This window comes from Pongo pygmaeus, chromosome 2 (assembly GCF_028885625.2).
Source record: "Pongo pygmaeus isolate AG05252 chromosome 2, NHGRI_mPonPyg2-v2.0_pri, whole genome shotgun sequence".
In the NCBI taxonomy this organism is placed as follows: domain Eukaryota; kingdom Metazoa; phylum Chordata; class Mammalia; order Primates; family Hominidae; genus Pongo; species Pongo pygmaeus.
Genome location: NC_085930.1, coordinates 102,117,376 through 102,132,994, shown reverse-complemented (window position 1 = coordinate 102,132,994; position 15,619 = coordinate 102,117,376). Strand labels below are relative to the sequence as shown.

The following is a 15,619-nucleotide window of genomic DNA, read 5'->3' as shown; positions in this document are numbered from 1 at the left end:
CAGCAACGCTGGGGGAGGGGCGCCCACCATTGCGGAGTTAGTTGTTTGATTAGGTAAACAAAGCGGCCGGGAAGCTCCAACTGAGTGGAGCCCACCACAGCTCAAAGAGGCCTGCCTACCTCTCTGTAGGCTCCACCTCTGGGGGCAGGGCACAGACAAACAAAAAGACAGCAGTAACCTCTGCAGACTTAAATGTCCCTCTCTGACAGCTTTGAAGAGAGTAGTGGTTCTCCCAGCACGCAGCTTGTGATCTGAGAACGGGCAGACTGCCTCCTCAAGTGGGTCCCTGACCCCCGAGTAGCCTAACTGGGAGACACCCCCCAGTAGGGGCGGACTGACACCTCACACGGCCAGGTACTCCTCTGAGACAAAACTTCCAGAGGAACGATCAGGCAGCAGCATCTGCGGTTCACCAATATCCGCTGTTCTGCAGCCACTGCTGCTGATGCCCAGGCAAACAGGGTCTGAAGTGGACCTCTAGCAAACTCCAAAAGACCTGCAGCTGAGGGACCTGTCTGTTAGAAGGAAAACTAACAAACAGAAAGGACATCCACACCAAAAACCCATCTGTACGTCACCATCATCAAAGACCAAAGGTAGATAAAACCACAAAGATGGGAAAAAAACAGAGCAGAAAAACTGGAAACTCTAAAAATCAGAGCGCCTCTCCTCCTCCAAAGGAACGCAGCTCCTCACCAGCAACGGAACAAAGCTGGACGGAGAATGACTTTGACGAGTTGAGAGAAGAAGGCTTCAGACGATCAAACTACTCCGAGCTACAGGAGGAAATCTGAACCAACAACAAAGAAGTTAAAAGCTTTGAAAAAAAAATTAGACGAATGGATAACTAGAATACCCAATGCAGAGAAGTCCTTAAAGGACCTGAATGAGCTGAAAACCAAGGCACAAGAGCTACGTGACGAATGCAGAAGCCTCAGTACCCGATGCGATCAACTGGAAGAAAGGGTATCAGTGATGGAAGACGAAATGAATGAAATGAAGCGAGAAGAGAAGTTTAGAGAAAAAAGAATAAAAAGAAAAGAACAAAGCCTCCAAGAAATATGGGACTATGTGAAAACACCAAATCTACGTCTGATTGGTGTACCTGAAAGTGACAGGGAGAATGGAACCAAGTTGGAAAACACTCTGCAGGATATTATCAAGGAGAACTTCCCCAATCTAGCAAGGCAGGCCAACATTCAAATTCAGGAAATACAGAGAACACCACAAAGATACTCCTCAAGAAGAGCAACTCCAAAACACATAATTGTCAGATTCACCAAACCTGAAATGAAGGAAAAAATGTTAAGGGCAGCCAGAGAGAAAGGTTGGGTTACCCACAAAGGGAAGCCCATCAGACTAACAGCTGATCTCTCGGGAGAAACTCTACAAGCCAGAAGAGAGTGGGGACCAATATTCAACATTCTTAAAGAAAAGAATTTTCAACCCAGAATCTCACATCCAGCCAAACTAAGCTTCATAAGTGAAGTAGAAATAAAATACTTTACAGACAAGCAAATGCTGAGAGATTTTGTCACCACCAGGCCTGCCCTAACAGAGCTCCTGAAGGAAGCACTAAAAATGGAAAGGAACAACTGGTACCAGCCACTGCAAAAACATGCCAAATTGTAAAGACCATCAAGGCTAGGAAGAAACTGCATCAACTATTGAGCAAAATAACCAGCAAACATCATAATGACAGGATCAATTCACACATAACAATATTCACTTTAAATGTAAATGGCCTAAATGCTCCAATTAAAGACACAGAATGGCAAACTGGATAAAGAGTCAAGACCCATCAGTGTGCTGTATTCAGGAAACCCATCTCACGTGCAGAGACACACATGGGCTCAAAATAAAGGGATGGAGGAAGATGTACCAAGCAAATGGAAAACAAAAAAAGGCAGGGGTTGCAATCCTAGTCTCTGATAAAACAGACTTTAAACAAAAAAAGATCAAAAGAGACAAAGAAGGCCATTACATAATGGTAAAGGGATCAATTCAATGAGAAGAGCTAACTATCCTAAATATATATGCACCCATTACAGGAGCACTCAGATTCCTAAAGCAAGTCCTTAGTGACCTACAGAGAGACTTAGACTCCCACACAATAATAATGGGAGACTTTAACACCCCACTGTCAACATTAGACAGATCAACGAGACAGAAAATTAACAAGGATACCCAGGAATTGAACTCAGCTCTGCATCAAGCGGACCTAACAGACATCTACAGAACTCTCCACCCCAAATCAACAGAATATACATTCTTTTCAGCACTACACCACACCTACTCCAAAACTGACCACATAGTTGGAAGTGAAGCACTCCTCAGCAAATGTAAAAGAACAGAAATTGTAACAAACTGTCTCTCAGACCACAGTGCAATCAAACTAGAACTCAGGATTAAGAAACTCACTCAAAACTGCTCAACTACATGGAAACTGAACAACCTGCTCCTGAATGACTACTGGGTATATAACGAAATGAAGGCAGAAATAAAGATGTTCTTTGAAACCAACGAGAACAAAGACACAACATACCAGAATCTCTGGGACACATTCAAAGCAGTGTGTAGAGAGAAATTTATAGCACTAAATGCCACAAGAGAAAACAGGAAAGATCTAAAATTGACACCCTAACATCACAATTAAAAGAGCTAGAAAAGCAAGAGCAAACACATTCAAAAGCTAGCAGAAGGCAAGAAATAACTAAAATCAGAGCAGAACTGAAGGAAATAGAGACACAAAAAACCCTTCAAAAAATTAATGAATCCAGGAGCTGGTTTTTTGAAAAGATCAAAAAAATTGATAGACCGCTAGCAAGACTAATAAAGAAGAAAAGAGAGAAGAATCAAATAGACGCAATAAAAAATGATGAAGGGGATATCACCACCAATCCCACAGAAATACAAACTACCATCAGAGAATACTATAAACACCTCTACACAAATAAACTAGAAAATCTAGAAGAAATGGATAAATTCCTGGACACATACATCCTCCCAAGACTAAACCAGGAAGAAGTTGAATCTCTGAATAGACCAATAACAGGCTCTGAAATTGAGGCAATAATCAATAGCTTACCAACCAAAAAAAGTCCAGGACCAGATGGATTCACAGCCGAATTCGACCAGAGGTACAAAGAGGAGCTGGTACCATTCCTTCTGAAACTATTCCAATCAATAGAAAAAGAGGGAATCCTCCCTAACTCATTTTATGAGGCCAGCATCATCCTGATACCAAAGCCTGGCAAAGACACAACCAAAAAAGAGGATTTTAGACCAATATCCTTGATGAACATTGATGCAAAAATCCTCAATAAAATACTGGCAAACCGAATCCAGCAGCACATCAAAAAGCTTATCCACCATGATCAAGTGGGTTTCATCCCTGGGATGCAAGGCTGGTTCAACATACGCAAATCAATAAATGTAATCCAGCATATAAACAGAACCAAAGACAAAAACCACATGATTATCTCAATAGATGCAGAAAAGGCCTTTGACAAAATTCAACAACCCTTCATGCTAAAAACTCTCAATAAATTAGGTATTGATGGGACGTATCTCAAAATAATAAGAGCTATCTATGACAAACCCACAGCCAATATCATACTGAATGGGCAAAAACTGGAAGCATTCCCTTTGAAAACGGGCACAAGACAGGGATGCTCTCTCTTACCACTCCTATTCAACATAGTGTTGTAAGTTCTTGCCAGGGCAATCAGGCAGGAGAAGGAAATAAAGGGTATTCAATTAGGAAAAGAGGAAGTCAAATTGTCCCTGTTTGCAGATGACATGATTGTATATCTAGAAAACCCCACTGTCTCAGCCCAAAATCTCCTCAAGCTGATAAGCAACTTCAGCAAAGTCTCAGGATACAAAATCAATGTACAAAAATCACAAGCATCCTTATACACCAATAACAGACAGAGAGCCAAATCATGAGTGAACTCCCATTCACAATTGCTTCAAAGAGAATAAAATACCTAGGAATCCAACTTACAAGGGATGTGAAGGACCTCTTCAAGGAGAACTACAAACCACTGCTCAAGGAAATAAAAGAGGATACAAACAAATGGAAGAGCATTCCATGCTCATGGGTAGGAAGAATCAGTATTGTGAAAATGGCCATACTGCCCAAGGTAATTCACAGATTCAATGCCATCCCCATCAAGCTACCAATGACTTTCTTCACAGAATTGGAAAAAACTACTTTAAAGTTCATATGGAACCAAAAAAGAGCCCGCATCACCAAGTCAATCCTAAGCCAAAAGAACAAAGCTGGAGGCATCATGCTACCTGACTTCAAACTATACTACAAGGCTACAGTAACCAAAACAGCATGGTACTGGTACCAAAACAGAGATATAGACCAATGGAACAGAACAGAGCCCTCAGAAATAATGCCGCATATCTACAACTATCTGATCTTTGACAAACCTGACAAAAACAAGCAAAGGGGAAAGGATTCCCTATTTAATAAATGGTGCTGGGAAAACTGGCTAGCCATATGTAGAAAGCTGAAACTGGATCCCTTCCTTACACCTTATACAAAAATTAATTCAAGATGGATTAAAGACTTACATGTTAGACCTAAAACCATAAAATCCCTAGAAGAAAACCTAGGCAATACCATTCAGGACACAGGCATGGGCAAGGACTTCATGACTAAAACACCAAAAGCAATGGCAACAAAAGCCAAAATGGACAAATGGGATCTAATTAAACTAGTTTCTTCTGCACAGCAAAAGAAACTACCATCAGAGTGAACAGGCAACCTACAGAATGGGAGAAAATTTTTGGAACCTACTCATCTGACAAAGGGCTAATATCCAGAATCTACAATGAACTCAAACAAATTTACAAGAAAAAAACAAAAAACCCCATCAAAAAGTGGGCAAAGGATACGAACAGACACTTCTCAAAAGAAGACATTTATGCAGCCAAAAAGCACACGAAAAAATGCTCATCATCACTGGCCATCAGAGAAATGCAAATCAAAACCACAATGAGATATCATCTCACACCAGTTAGAATGGCGATCATTAAAAGTCAAGAAACAACAGGTGCTGGAGAGGATGTGGAGAAATAGGAACACTTTTACACTGTTGGTGGGATTGTAAACTAGTTCAACCATTATGGAAGTCAGTGTGGCAATTCCTCAGGGATCTAGAACTAGAAATACCATTTGACCCAGCCATCCCATTACCGAGTATATACCCAAAGGATTATAAATCATGCTGCTATAAAGACACATGCACACGTATGTTTACTGCGGCACTATTTACAATAGCAAAGACTTGGAACCAACCTAAATGTCCAACAACGATAGACTGGATTAAGAAAATGTGGCACATATACACCATGGAACACTATGCAGCCATAAAAAATGATGAGTTCATGTCCTTTGTAGGGACATGGATGAAACTGCAAACCATCATTCTCAGCAAACTATCGCAAGAACAAAAAACCAAACACCGCATGTTCTCACTCATAGGTGGGAATTGAACAATGAGAACACATGGACACAGGAAGGGGAACACCACACACTGGGAACTGTTGTGGGGTGGCGGAAGCGGGGAGGGATAGCATTAGGAGATATACCTAATGCTAAATGTCGAGTTAATGGGTGCAGCACACCAACACGGCACATGTATACCTATGTAACAAACCTGCACGTTGTGCACATGTACCCTAAAACTTAAAGTATAATAATAATAAAATTTAAAAAAAAAAGAAAAAAGAGAAAAAAAAACCCCATACAACATATAATCTCAAGATTTAAAAAAATTCTATAATGGCCAGGTGCGGCAGTTCACACCTGTAATCCCAGCACTCTGGGAGGCCAAGGAGGGTGGAACACTTGGGTCAGGAGTTTGAGACCAGCCTGGCCAACATGGTGGAACGCTGTCTCTACTAAAAATACAAAAATTAGCCAGGCATGGTTGCATACACCTGTAATCCCAGGTACCCAGGAGGCTGAGACACAAGAATTGCTTGAACCCAGGAGGAAGTTGCAGTGAGCTGAGACTGCACCACTGCATTCCAGCCTGGGCAGCAGAGCAAGACAGTGTCAAAATAAATAAATAAATAAATAAACAAAATAAAATTAAAAATACTGGCTGGGTGTGACGGCTGACGCCTGTAATCCCAGCACTTTGGGAGGCCGAGGCAGGTGGATCACCTGAGGTCAAGAGTTCGAGGCCAGCCTGGCCAACATGGTGAAATCCCATCTCTACTAAAATTACAAAAATTAAGTGGACATGGTGGTGGGCACCTGTAATCCCAGCTACTTGGGAGGCTGAGGCAGGAGACTCACTTGAGCCTGGGAGGCAGAGGTTGTAGTGAGCTGAAATCGTGCCATTGCACTCCAGCATGGGTGACAAAGCAAGACACCACCTCAAAAAAAAAAAAAAAAAAAACTATAGCACCCAAGCAACAAGCATTTGTCAAAATAACTATTTTTAAATTTTTGGCTGGGCACAGAGGCTCACGACTATAATCCCAGCAACCTGAAATGCTAAAGTAGAAGGATCACTTGAACCCAGCTGCTCACTGGGCAATACAGCAAGACCCCATCTCAATTTAAAAAATGATAATAAAAAATAAATAATTTTATTATTGCCTGTCAGGATTTCTTAGATTTTTATAACATATATTACTGTATGAATAATAAAAACTATAACAATGATTTTAACCACGAAGGCAAATCAAATACATCATAATTCAATTACAAAATAAAATTCTGACTTTACTTTTCACTAAGTACCTTTTCTTGAAAGACAACAGCAGTTTCCAGCCCTGGCATGATGTCTAGTAGGAGTCTGCAAGCTGCAGTGTTTAAAGGGGGCTCTCGGCTTGTCATCACGTATGCATTCACCAGCTGTAAAGAAAAAAAGAAATATTGTTCATCTAAAATTCAACCCAGTCAAATTAAGGACATCTAAAAACCTCAACATATTCCCATTACTTTCTTAACGGGTATGAAAGAAGACTGTATGTAACTAATTAAACTTTTACTAATTAAACTTTTAATTATTATAAACACTTATGATCCTGCTGAGCCATTATGATACCACACATAATTTCTTCTGCAGCTTTAAAGCCAAATCCCCCCAAAACAACTCAGCAATCATAGAAATTAAACCTCAAACGCTGATGCCAGTGATGCACACTTGTAATCCCAGCACTTTGGGAAGCCAAGGCAGGGGGATAACTTGAGCTCAGGAGTTTGAAACCAGCCTGGACAACATGGCAAAACCCCATCTCTACCAAAAATACAAAAATTAGCCAAGCATGGTGGCACATGCCTGTAGTCCCAGCTACATGGGAGGCTGAGGTGGGAGGATGCCCAGAGCCCAGGAAGTCAAGGGGGAAGTGAACCCTAATCACCACTGCACTCAGGCCTGGGCAACAGTGAGGCCCTGTCTCCAAAAAATCAACAACAACAACGACAACAACAACAACAAAAAATGCCACAAATAAACCTATCCCCTTCCATATACACTTTATTTTTAATGATTTTTTTATGGACAGGGTCTCACTCTGTCACTCAGGCTGGAATGCAGTGGCACAAGCATGGCTCACTGCAGTCTCGACCTCCCAGTCTCAAGTGATCCTCCAGCTTCAGCCTCCCAAGTAGCTGGGACCACAGGTGCACACCACCATGTCCATCTAATTTTTTAAATTTTTAGTAGAGACGGGGCCTCATTATGTTGCCTGAGCTAGCCTCTAACTCCTGGCCTCAGGTGATCCTCCCACCTCAGCCTCCCAAAGTACTGGGATTATAGGCATGAGCCATTACATCTGGCCCCCACACCACTGCATATACACTTTTTTAAATGCATAAGCAGGGCAATATGAGCCCCATATTCTTGACAATGGTTAATGAAAAGCTCAAATTTTATAATAAATTATATATATAATTAATACATATAATAATATGTATTAATAAAAGTCTCCATTTGGCACTTATTTAATATTTGCTGAATCTCTAATACTAAGCGGTACTATGTTCTGTGCTGGGCATATAACAGTAAATAATTATTGACACAGTCCCACCATCCCAAGATTCATTATCCAGGCTGGGTGTGGTGGCTCACCCCTGTAATCCCAGCACATTGGGTGGCCAAAATCTGAGGATCGCTTGAGCCCAGGAGTTTAAGACCAGCCTGGGCAACCCAGTGAAATCTTGTCTCTACAAAAAAATCAAAAAATTAGCCAGGCATGGTGGCACATGCCTGTGGTCTCAGCTACTCAGGAGGCTGAGGCAGGAGAATCCTTGAGCATGGGAGGTCAAGGCTGCAGTGAGTGATCGTACTAATGCACTCAGAGCGAGATCCCGTCTTAAAAAAAAAAAAAAAAAGATGTGTAATTCAATAGAGGTGACGGTTAGGAAAACAAGTAATACCATGAGTAAAGGATGCTACCAAAGCCCCTAGGAGGGCACAAGACCCCTGCAGAAGAATCAGAGAAGGCTTAAGAGAAGAAGGGATTCCAAGCCAGGATGTAAAAGACAAGAAGGAAGTATCTAAGGAAACGTTGGAGGAGAGGAGGGCCAGAAGGCAAGAACTGAAACTGTAGAGAACAAAGTTCAGAGACAGATTTGGTTTTTATACCAAACTAAGAAACGTAAAATTTGTCCTGAAGGTAACAGAAAGCCATTAATGGATTTTAAGCAAGAGGGTACCATAATTTCTGGGCTATAAAGTGAAGAATGAATTAGAGGAGGACAAGACAAGAAGAAACCAGTGAAGATGTTATTTCAGTAACCAAGTGAGAAATCGTTGGCTAAACGGTGATCTAGCTAAACTGGGGTCTGGTGACAAGAACAGAACTGGAGGGATTTGTGAAGTTTAAGGTGAAGGGAATAACAACATCTGTAAGTTCACTGTATAAGAGAGCTTGCAGGCGTAAAGGACACTTTCTAGCTGACTAGACAAGGACATCGTTACTGAGCTAGAGAACAAGAGAAATAGATTATGGAGCAAATGGTCAGACACGTAAAATTCAAGGTGTATATGGGAGATACCCAGAAGGAAATGTCTAGAAGACAGTTGGAAGTGATCTGAAACTAAGAAAGAGACATTGGTGATACAGAAATAAATCTAGGAGTCAACATAATACAGATAATAATAGCTAACACTGGCTGGGTGCAGTGGCTCATGCCCATAAACCCAGCACTTTGGGAGGCTGAGGCAGGTGGATCACCCGAAGTCAGGAGTTTGAGACCAGCCTGACCAACATGGAGAAACCCTGTCTCTACTAAAAATACAAAAATTAGCCTGGCGTGGTGGTGCATCCCTTGTAGTCCCAGCTACTTGGGAGGCTGAGTCAGGAGAATCACTTGAACCCAGGAGGCAGAGGTTGCAGTGAGCCGAGTTCGCACCACTGCACTCCAGCCTGGGCAACAAAAGCAAAATTCTGTCTCAAAAAATAAATAAGCAAATAAATAAATGATAATAATAGCTAATACCTACTGGGCCTTCATCGTGTGCCAGGCTCTCTGCCAAGCACCTTCATGCTTAATTTCATTCAAGGATTACAAAAAAGGTTTTAAATGCTATTAACTCTATTTTATAGACTAGAAAAATAAGGCTGCGGCTGGGCACAGTGGTTCACGTCTGTAATCCCAGCACTTTGGGAGGCCAAGGTGGGTGGATAACTTGAGGTCAGGAGTTTGAGACTAGCCTGGCCAACATGGTGAAAGCCCATCTCTACTAAACATACAAAAAAATAAGCCAGGTGTGGTTGGCAGGCGCCTGTGGTCCCAGCTACTTGGGAGGCTGAGGCAGGAGAATCACCTGAGCCCGGAAAGCAGAGGTTGCAGTGAGCCAAGATTGTGCCACTGCATTCCAGCCTAAGTGACAGAGCCAGACCCTGTCTCAAAAGGAAGAAAAGAAAAAGAAGGCAGGGAGAAAATAAAGCTTGAAGAGGCTTAAGTCTGTCAGTGAACTATGGAGCTGGATTTAAATCCAAAACATGTATCCCCAAAGCCCACGTTCTCAAGCATCATGCCATCCCACCTCCAAAAACAAAGCTATCAGCCACAATTTGTTGAGCAATTACTATGTTCAGGAGCTGAGTAAAATATGTATATTCTTATTTACTCCTCAAATCCTCCTCAAGATAGAGAGAAAGCACCTTTCTATCCCTCTACATGCCCAGTGCATACCCCACAGTGTCAGTGAAGAATCATGCTGTATGCATCACTCTTATTTTTCCATTGAAAAACTAAAGAGGGCCCCTATAGTCTCAAATTCAAAATCATTTTGCCCAAGAATGAGCGTAGATACCTTGGGAGGCCTCACCAATATCAAAGTACATACCAAAGAGAAAGCATTATGGCCACAACCAGGACTTTGGCAAAAAACTCTACTCCCAACTTTGTCAAGGCCTTAGGAGAAGGCAAACTATTCACGAAAAAACAATAAAGATACAGCATCTACAGATGATAATCACTGGAGAAAAGTAAGAAGCAAACCTACTGCATTCATGAAATCATCATTCTTGAAGAGTATTCTCAGCAAGTGGCCCAGCATACACTCTGGATCAGCTCGACCTACCAAGAGAAGAGGGGAGGAACAAACAAAGGAATGAGTAAGTCATCCCAGTCAATCAACTTAGACCTCTGGAAAGGCACCTGGGTTGTTATAAGCACTAATAAAATGCCAGCAAAAATAATTAGAAACAAAAGATTATTGTGCTAAATTAGATTACATAAGAAACATGCTTTAGGCCAGGCACAGTGGCCCATGCCTGTAATCCCAGCACTTTGGGAGGCCGAGGCGGGCAGATCACGAGGTCAGGAGTTTGAGACCAGCCTGGCCAACATGGTGAAATCCCGTCTCTACTAAAAATACAAAAATTAGCCAGGTGCAGTGGCGGGCACCTGTAATCCCATCTACTCAGGAGGCTGAGGCAGGAGAATTGCTTGAACCCAGGAGGTGGAGGTTGCAGTGAGCCAAGATTGCACCACTGCAATCCAGCCTGGGTGACAGAGGAAGACTCCATCTCGAAAAAAATAAAAATAAAAAGGGACATGGATAAAGCTGGAAACCATCATTCTCAGCAAACTATTGCAAGGACAAAAAACCAAACACCTGTTCTCACTCATAGGTGGGAATTGAACAATGAGAACACTCGGACACAGGAAGGGGAACATCACACACCGGGGCCTGTTGTGGGGTGGGGGGAGGGGAGAGGGATAGCATTAGGAGATATACCTAATGTAAATGACGAGTTAATGGGTGCAGCACACCAACATGGCACATGTGTACATATGTAACAAACCTGCACTTGGTGCACATGTACCCTAGAACTTAAAGTATAATAAAAATATATATATATATAAAGAAACATGCTTTAAAAATAACAATGTAAAAACTTGAGACACTGCTCTCTAGCCTTCCCATCTCCTAGCATACTGCCTATACAGCACTGCTGAATTAAACAAATGAGCACTAGATCCAGACGAGCATCACCAAGAGTATACAAGGTCTACAAAAGAATCATAAAGGAACCTAAGAGAGAGAAAACTTCTGACTCCCCATCCATAAAAAGGTAGGAAGCATGCTTCTATTGATGGGTGGCCTGGAGAAGACTGGCTCCAAGTCCAACCTCTCCTTCCACTACAATGACAACAGCAACAGAGATGCATCCTCAAACATGTAAGGACACCCTGGGTTAGGGTGACGGGGGTGAATTCCACCAAGCAATCACTAACCCTAAAGACACAATAACCTTGGCCATCTTAACTTAGCTCTTGTGGAAAGAAAGGAGGCCAGGAGCCTAGGATCAACTCAATGCATAGCCTAATGATAAAAGAATTAGTTGCTGGAAGGGAGAATTATTGGTTTGTTGTTGTATTTTGAGACGGAGTCTTGCTCTGTCGCCAAGGCTGGAGTACAGTGGCTCAATCTTGGCTCACTGCAACCTCCACCTCCTAAATTCAAGCAATTCACCTGCCTCAGCCTCCCGAGTAGCTGGGATTACAGGTGCCTGCCACCATGCTCAGCTAATTTTTGTATTTTTAGTAGAGTCGGGGTTTCACCATGTTGGCCAAGCTGGTCTCGAACTCCTGACCTCAGGTGATGTGCCCGCCTCAGCCTCCCAAAGTGCTGGGATTACAGGTATGAGCCATCGCGCGCGGCCTTGTTTGTTTTCAAAACAGAAACCTCTATTTTATTTCATTTCCTTTCAGAGCATTTAGAGAGACAAATTTAGTCAAAACATACAATAGAGAATGAAGACAAGATGTGAGCTGCTAGTATGGTTTTTACCAAGCTGTTAATTAGTATCTCAAAGTAATTCACAAAAAGAAACATTAGAGAAAAGTATCACAAAAACAAACAAGGACCGTAGTTACCTAATGTTAGCTGTTTATAAATCATGAAACTGAAATCCTTATTTTTAATAAAAGAAATAATGCCACTGACAAATATTGCTTAACATTAAGAGGAAAAAATTGCTTTGTAAGCTCCACTGAAAAATGGCATATCTTTCTCTGTCTCTCCCTTCTTCCTCATTGCCATTTAATCCATTTCCAGGCAATGACACTCGGCATGATCATCTATCTTTTAATGCTTTTCATAATCCTATGCATTAACTTAATTTCTGATTTCACATTCACTTTCATACTTCTTCATGCTCTGATTTGAGTTATTGAAGATGTGGGTTAAATGGTGAATATTCCTCTGTAGTCATAAGTAGGGATGGCCAGGACAACAGCAGCAGATAACATCACATAAGCAACTAGACTCTCAATTTGAAATGCCTAGCTTACATGTGAAAACAAAAGGATAAGAAATAGCAGTAAACCCTGGAACATTCAGGTGAATATACAATGTCTTTATTTTTATAACTCCCACTCATTCACACTCTCTTTCCACACACAAATTTTCTTTTTCTTTTTTTTTGAGACAGAGTTTTGCTCTTGTTGCCCAGGCTAGAGTTCAATGGCATGATGTTGGCTCACCGCAACCTCTGCCTTCTGGGTTCAAGCGATTCTCCTGCCTCAGCCTCCTGAGTAGCTGGGATTACAGGCATGTGCCACCATGTCTGGCTAATTTTGTGTATTTAGTACAGACGGGGTTTTTCCATGTTAGTCAGGCTGGTCGCAAACTCCCAACCTCAGGTGATCCTCCTGCCTTGGCCTCCCAAAGTGCTGGGATTACAGGCGTGAGCCACTGCGCCAGGCCAAAATTTCAGACTCCTCTCCACAAAGGACTGCTTCAGGCTATCACGCTTATATGCACTATGGGCCCATGCACGACTTCAGATTTGCCCACTGGTGATCTACCTTATAGTAAACATAAAATGGCAGTCTCAAGTCCCTCATAATTCTGTACCACTGTAGCAAATTCCATACCAAAGCAGGTGCTATCATGGCTTTAATTAGCCCAAAATTGGCCAGGCTCGGTGGCTCAAGCCTGTAATCTCAGCACTTTGGGAGATGGAGGCGGGTGGATCACTTGAGGTCAGGAGTTCAAGACCAGCTTGGCCAACATGGTGAAACTCCTTCTCTATTAAAAATGCAAAATTTAGCCGACTGTGATGGTGCATGCTTGTAATCCCAGCTACTTGGGACACTGAGGCACAAAAATTGCTTGAACCCAAGAAGCAGTGGTTGCAGTGAGCCAAGATCGTGCCATTGCACTCCCAGCTGGGTGACAGAGCAAGATGCCACCTCAAAAAATAAATAAATAAATAAATAAATAAGCCCAAAATAAACCAAATTAACACGAGAAGGCATACTTTAGTTCTCAAGACACCAAAGCAGACATAAGCGTCAAGGTTCCAAATACCAACTTCCTAACTAAAAGCAGGACACTGAATGCTTTCTCAACTATATTTCCCCAACAGTAAAAGGATAATTATTAAAAGGATAATTATTATTAGAAAGATGAAGGCACAGAGAAGAACACCTTTTGTTTTTATGGTTTAAAAAAGTTGCTTGGGCACAGTGGCTCATGCCTATAATCCCAGCACTTTGGGAGGCCCAGGCAGGAGGATAGCTTGTGTCCAGGAGTTCAAGACCAACTTGCGCAGCAAAGCAAGACCCCATCTCTACAAAAAAATAAAAACTAAAAGTCAGCCAGGCATGATGGCACACGCCTGTAGTCCCAGCTACTCAAGAGGCTGAGGTGGGAGGATCGTTTGAGCCAGGAGATCCAGGCTGCAGTGAGCTATGATCATGCCACTGCACTGCAACCTGGGTAACAGAGTGAGTACCCGTCTCCAAAAAAGAAAAAGTCTGAAAGGAAGACCATTTTTCTTTTTAATTCTTTGTCATCATATCAACTGAGTTAACTAAAGTACACCTACTTTTGTTCCTTTAGGTTAGTTATGTGATATTTGATTGGCAAATATCAAAAATATTTCCAATCTTTTCCAGAAATTTATTTTTCCTCACTGGCTCCACCTTGAGCAACATTTTAACAAATAAAAGGTCTTAAAACTTACCACAGAAGATGCTATTTCAATTCAAAAATTTTCCCATAAGCAATTTTTCATTTTTAAAAAAGAAAAAAAAGACCCTTGCTTTAATAAACGTGTCTTAAAAGAAAAAAAAAAGACCCACACTTAAGAGCACAAGTCTTACCAGGATGTCGATCATCAAATGGGTCTGGATCCCCTTTACGATACTCTTCAGTTTCTTTTTCAATCAGTTGAGACATCCTAGCACAAAGGGAACAAGGGGTCAACTCTGGACAAGCATAAAAAAATGGACCACCACCTACAACAGTCAATTCAACAGTCAAGGTGGAAAATAAAAGCAAAGTTAGAAAAAGACTATTTCTTCTGATGTACATAGAAATCTAAGCAATTATCTCATAAAACAGTTTCCTCTCCCAAACTCATTCTTCTTTTTTTTTTTTTGACAGAGTCTCGCTCTGTCGCCCAGGCTGGAGTGCAGTGGTGTGATCTCGGCTCACTGCAAGCTCTGCCTCCCGAGTTCATGCCATTCTCCTGCCTCAGCATCCCACATAGCTGGGACTACAGGCACCCACCACCATGCCTGGCTAACTTTTGTACTTTTAGTAGAGATGGGGTTTCACCATGTTAGCCAGGATGGTCTCGATCTCCTGACCTCATGATCCACCCACCTCGGCCTCCCAAACTGCTGGGATGACAGGCGTGAGCCACCACACCCGGCCCCCAAACTCATTCTTATATAAACTTTCCCTGCCTCAAAAAATAACATTACCTTCACCTCAGAAGCCAAAAATGTAGGAATCATCTTTAAAATCTCCCTTTCTTGCCAGGTGTGATGGCTCACGCCTGTAATCCTAGCACTTTGGGAGGCCAAGGCAGGAGGATCACCTGAGGTTGGGAGTTCGAGACCAGCCTGAACAACATGGAGAAACACCATCTCTACTAAAAATACAAAATTAGCTGGGCGTGGTGGCACATACCTGTAATCCCAGCTACTAGGGCGGCTGAGTGAGGCAGGAGAATCGCTTGAACCTGGGAGGCGGAGGTTGCGGTGAGGCAAGAGATTGTGCCACTGCACTCCAGCCTGGGCAACAAGAGCGAAACTCTGTCTCAAAAAAAAAAAAATCTTCCTTTTCTCCTCCCTCTCCCACAACAATTTCTGTTAGCTCTACTACAA

General features: G+C 42.2%; 1 protein-coding gene across 11 annotated transcripts in view; it reads right to left on the bottom strand.

Annotated features, from left to right (window-relative positions):
* Positions 1-15,619, bottom strand: part of DCAF1 (DDB1 and CUL4 associated factor 1) — a 107,767-nt gene that overhangs the window by 60,986 nt on the left and 31,162 nt on the right. For 10 of the 11 annotated variants that reach the window (XR_010125726.1, XR_010125727.1, XM_054483622.1 and 7 more), the window contains 3 exons: positions 14,609-14,685; positions 10,494-10,567; positions 6,776-6,889 (listed from right to left, as the gene is read on the bottom strand). Coding sequence is in view for 9 of the 11 variants with exons in the window: in XM_054483622.1 (XP_054339597.1) it covers positions 6,776-6,889; positions 10,494-10,567; positions 14,609-14,685 (265 nt within the window). In the remaining 2 variants the exon portion in view is untranslated. Of the gene's footprint in view, positions 1-6,775; positions 6,890-10,493; positions 10,568-14,608; positions 14,686-15,422; positions 15,522-15,619 lie in introns of those variants that run through there. The other variant, XM_054483628.2, reaches the window with a different exon arrangement.